Source organism: Hydra vulgaris, chromosome 12 (genome assembly GCF_038396675.1).
Source record: "Hydra vulgaris chromosome 12, alternate assembly HydraT2T_AEP".
NCBI lineage: Eukaryota > Metazoa > Cnidaria > Hydrozoa > Anthoathecata > Hydridae > Hydra > Hydra vulgaris.
Window position 1 is genome coordinate 81,691,223 of NC_088931.1, and position 5,343 is coordinate 81,696,565.

At 29.6% G+C, this 5,343-nt stretch overlaps 2 protein-coding genes across 2 annotated transcripts; one reads left to right on the top strand and one right to left on the bottom strand.

Moving 5' to 3' along the window:
• Positions 1–260: 260 nt before the first annotated feature.
• On the bottom strand, positions 261–860 carry LOC136088399 (uncharacterized). Its single transcript, XM_065812106.1, has one exon. It carries the CDS (start codon positions 858–860, stop codon positions 261–263), a length of 600 nt encoding a protein of 199 aa, XP_065668178.1.
• A 1,618-nt stretch (positions 861–2,478) lies between these two features.
• LOC136088400 (general transcription factor II-I repeat domain-containing protein 2A-like) lies at positions 2,479–4,102 on the top strand. Its single transcript, XM_065812107.1, has 2 exons — positions 2,479–2,827; positions 2,886–4,102. The coding sequence occupies exons 1-2, from the start codon at positions 2,479–2,481 to the stop codon at positions 4,100–4,102; spliced, it is 1,566 nt and encodes a 521-aa protein (XP_065668179.1).
• Positions 4,103–5,343: the final 1,241 nt, after the last annotated feature.

Here is a 5,343-nt window from a genome sequence, read left to right on the forward strand (position 1 = left end):
TTTTAAATGAATAAATAAACATAACACTACATTTATGTATTTTTATATACTAAAATAAAAGTCAATCAATAGAGACTCCACAACAAAGGTTACATAAAGCAGAGCAAACAGTTAAAATATCATTTAGTTTACATATTCCATCATTTGTTCAACTGATTAGTTTATTAAAAATAATGCCTTGCAAAATTGTGTATTTATTTCTTAAAAGCCAAATTAAACGTTCAAAGTGTATTCGTACACGGGCAATCTCTCGTGTCCAATCAACTTCTATTTGAGATAACTGAGACTTTCCTCGTGTAAAAGCAGGAAGTTTTAATTTTGCACAATATAAACCAACAGAATATGAATGGTAAAACAATATAAACCAACAGAATATGAATGGTAAAACCTCTGTCTGCTAACACCTGATCACCAATACGTAAATTATTTAATAATCCAGAATTTTCTGTAATATAAACGTCAGATACTCTTCCACCCCAAGCTTTTGAAACAAATAATATTGAGCCTTGTGGAGTAATGCAAGTTAAAACTTTAACAGTATTATGGTGTTTATATTTAGAAAAAGTTTGAGTTCTAGCACTCAGATCTTTTGGTTTTTCAATAAAAGTCTCAAAGCAGTCAATAATTACAATACATTTCGGAAAAAAATCTCGAAAACAAGTTGGCATTGTTCTCCTTAATATATCTCTCTCTGGCCATTTTATGAAAAAGAATAGTCTGCGTGCCATTACAAGAAACAATTTTTTAAAGATTCGTGATACGGTTAGTTGACTTATCCCAAATCTGTACGCTATATCTTGTTCAAGCAAATTTAGACGCAGTTTCATTAAAACAATACAAAATTCTTGCAACTTTGTCATAGTTGAAGCATTATTAGCTGGCACATAGTTTTCAATTAAGTTAAAGACATGTTTAAAAACAAGTATATCAGGAAGACCCGTATAAAATTAAACTTTCTTTTTGTCTTTTATTAGTTTAAAAGTATTTTCATTTGATTTTTCAATTTTTTGTTTTTCTTGACCAGTGCAATATTTATATTTTTAGTTTTGTATAATACATTTAGATTTCATATTTTTCTTTTGAAGAAGTTCAATTTCTGCTTTACTGTCTTCTTTTAGTTTTTTAATTGAATTTTTAAACTTCTCGTTTTCTTCTCTTAACTCCCTTATAATTTTGACAGTTTCGAATTCTTCAACAATTTCTTCTTGCAAACAGCTGTTAATACTACTTTCTTCAATAAGCACTTTTTCAGCATTCCTCTTCTTTAAACGATTTGATCTTTCTGAATATATTTTCCTTGATGAATGACATGACATGTCATTAAATTCAATAGGTATACCGTTATTGTTTCTGTTAACTTTTTTAATGGAAGGAACAAAGTCAGCATGATTTTATCATCATTTTTTGCTTCCTAAAAAATAAACATATATATATATACATATATATATATATATATATATATATATATATATATATATATATATATATATATATATATATATATATATATATATATATATATATATATATATATATATATATATATTGTTGTATATACATATATATGCATGTAAATTTATAAGTGCTCATGTGTTTATGTATTTAACATTTAATAAATCTGCGCAAGAAGACTTGACTTACCAGTAATAAAATGTTCACCGCAAATGTAAGCAAACTCCAAAATCGGCAAAATCTTTTTATTTAAGAAAGAAATCCATAACCTCCTTCGCTCTTCTAATTTCGGAAACCTATGAAAAGGAATTGTGCTACCTTTAATTTTCTGTTTTCACAGTATAGTGCGCAACAGCTTTTTACCATTTTTACATTTGTTTACATCTTTTTGCCATCCATCATGGCGGATATAAAATTTTGCGGACGTTCGGCGCTCATATGAATATCATGAATAGCTTCCGAAACAGCCAAATGGCGACCGCTAGCAAGAAACATGTTTGCCACCAAGGAATTTTAACTGTTGCTAGTGTTCGCCGCAATTTTTTTAATCAAGTTTTTTTTTTTTTTTGTTGATAAAGAATTATTTTCAGAAAGAAAATGACGTTAAAACATAAAATGTGGAAACGTTTTTATCTACTTTTTATAAGTTCAATAAAACAACAGCTGGACCAAAGAGTAGTTTTTAAATTGTTCTTACCTAAATAAGATGTTGTTTTAGACTTTCTTCTTTTGTTTGCATTGGCTTAGTACAGGGTTGTCCAACGCGTGGCCCGCGAGCCAGAAGGTGGCTCTCGTCAGCCTATAGCATGGCCCGCATATCACAGTCCATTAATTTTGAATTTTTATTTTAATAAAAATTTTAAATAACAATAATAAAATAAGTTCTACAGCAACAGCATATTATTTATATATTTATAATTCGAATTATACATTCAATTTCGATTATACTTTCACTATATAAATCCGCATTTGAAATAATAAAACGTGCGCTAAAGAAAAAACATTATTTTTATATATTTAATAAAGATGGCTTCAGCTAAAAGACGTAGATGTGATACTGAAAGCGGTCATGGGGGTCGTGTATTTAATCCTTCTTGGACAACTGACTATTTTGTACATGAACAAAGTAATTCTATTATATGTCTAATTTGTTTGGAGAAAATTGCCGTGTGTAAAAGTTATAATGTGAACAGGCACTACACTACAAAACATGCTGTAAGTTATGACAAATTTAAAGGCCAATTTCGAATTGATAAGATTGAATTGTTGAAGGAAACTTTTCTTGCACAACAATCAGTGATGAAAACTAAAGTGATTAGCTCTTACAGTGCTACCAAAATAAGTTTTTTATTGGCTGAAGCTATTGCAAAAAGTGGTAAACCTTTTTTGTACTGGAGATTTATTATAAAATTGTTTAAAAATATTTTGTAAAGAGATATGTCCTAAAAAAACACCTACTGTTGAAGATCTTAGCCTCTCACACCAGACTATTGCTAGAAGAGTTGAAGATCTATCAGAAAATATTGAATTATCATTAATAGAAAAATTAAATAAATGTGAAGCCTATAGTCTGGCACTGGATGAATCAACAGACAGAGGTGATACTGCTCAGCTAGCCATTTTTATTAGAGGTATAACTAGTAACTTTGAAGTAATTGAAGAACTGTTAGATATTAATCATATGAAGGACACAACAAAAGGAGAAGATATTCTCTCTGAAGTGAAAAAAACATTGGTGAAATTTGAATTACCAGAAAAGAAACTCTGTGGTGTCACTACAGATGGAGCAAGTGCACTAACAGGAAAAAATATTGGACTTATTGAATTACTTAAGAAATCCATTAATCGTGAAATTATTTCATATCACTGCATTATACACCAAGAGCAGTTATGTGCAAAAGTATTGGAGATGAAGAATGTTATGGAAATTGTTATTCATACTGTTAACTTTATAAGAAGTCGTGGCCTTAATCACAGACAGTTCAAACAATTACTTGAAGGTTGTGGTAGTGAGGCTGAAGATGTAATTTATTTTAGCCAGGTTAGATGGCTTAGTCGAGCTGCTACTCTGAAAAGATTTTGGATACTATTACCTGAAATAGTGCTGTTTCTTAAAATTAAAGGGAAAGACACAAGCTTGCTTGAAAATATTGAATGTCTGAATGATTTGGCATTTTTGATTGACATGACTCAGATGTTAATGGAATTAAATCTTAAGTTGCAGGGTAAAGATCAACTTATTAGTAAATTGTTCGAAAATGTAGAAACATTTGTTTTAAAATTAAAACTTCTGAAACAACAATTAAGTTCTAAAGTACTTGTCCATTTCAAGGCATTATCAGAAAGAAATATTAATATAATTTACTCTGAAAGATATTGTACTCTTATTTTAAAATTAATTGATGAATTTGACACAAGATTCTGTGATTTTAAAAAGGTAAAAAATGAGTTAGACTTATTTGCGCATCCATTTTCCATCAAAGCTGAGACAGTTAGAAATGAATTTCAAATGGAATTAATAGAATTGCAAAACAATAAAGATCTTAAAGAAGCCTACAAAGATGTAGAATTGTTAGAATTTTATAAAAAATACATGAGCATTGAAGTTATTCTCAAAAATGAAGCATGTAAAAACAGAACAGAGAAATAGATTGACAGATGAACACCTTACTAATACCCTTCGAATTGCATCATCAAATAAAAAAGCAGACATAGATTATTTATGCAAAAAAAAACAGTGTCAAGTTTCACATTGATCGAACTTTTGTATAACTTCACTTTGAACCTTAACTATGAGTGTAACTGTTTATTCAAATTTAAATAAAAACTTCAAATTTAATGATTTTTATTTTGGGTATTTTATGTTTGTGGCCCTCAAGTTGATTTTGAAACGAATTAATGGCCCTTACTGTAAAAAGGTTGGACATCCCTGGCTTAGTATACACAACTTTTTTTTACTGGGGATTTTGACTTCCTCGCCAACTAAGTTGCCAAGCGTTTGTTCATTCTTTCAACTTTTGCTTGCTCTTGGTCTTTTTTTTCTCTATTACTTCCGCCAGAATAGATACAACTTGATCTGACGTCACAACAGATGCTGATTAATGCTCTTGCGCAACAGTGCAAGCTTCAGCTAAGAACAGTTTATAATTGTACGATAAAGAAAATATATTTTTATGATTATACATATCACTAAGTTCCAAATAACATAAGATCAATATTCAAATAAAATTAAATAATGCCCATGACTATAGCTTTTTTGGGCGATGACCTATAGCTTTTTTGGGCGATGGAAACCAACTTTGGTTGATCATGACAGGACTAATACTGGACCTCTTTTGTTTGAAAGCTACCATAAGGCAAAGGAGATATCGTTTTTGTTGTTGAATTATCAGAATAAAAATAACGGTAATTAATTCCACTAGTAGAGGGTTGGCTCTTGGGAGAACTTGGATTTCTAGATATGCTGGTTTGTGTCTCCAATCGCTTGTTTCGTTCTAACGCAAAATCAAACCAGTTTCTTCGTTTGCTTGTTTTAAACACGTCAAATCTCAGACAATTCAATACAAAGTCGTCACAACTTTTTTAAATTCTTTATAAATGTTTTAAATAATAGTTTTAGCAGAGGCTTTAGATGTTACATAATGTTACACTGCATGACGTGGGTATAGTTAGGGGGATTAGGATTAACATGATTATTATTATAAATTCTATAAACACATTGACAATTCACATTCAACCGTGACAATAATTACATATTAACAATAATTATTGATTAAAAACAATTACCCTAAACCACTTGACATCATGGAACATTCTAGTATTTACCTTAATAGTATACGAAAAAATACCTTAACAGTATACGAAAAATACCATAACAGTATACAAAAAATA

Bases quoted from the DNA above. Each gene is read 5' to 3' on its own strand.
- LOC136088399 (XM_065812106.1), bottom strand. From the start codon at position 860: ATGACAAAGTTGCAAGAATTTTGTATTGTTTTAATGAAACTGCGTCTA.
- LOC136088400 (XM_065812107.1), top strand. From the start codon at position 2,479: ATGGCTTCAGCTAAAAGACGTAGATGTGATACTGAAAGCGGTCATGGG. The intron at 2,828-2,885 runs GTAAACCTTTTT...TATTTTGTAAAG, and splicing joins TGAAGCTATTGCAAAAAGTG to AGATATGTCCTAAAAAAACA.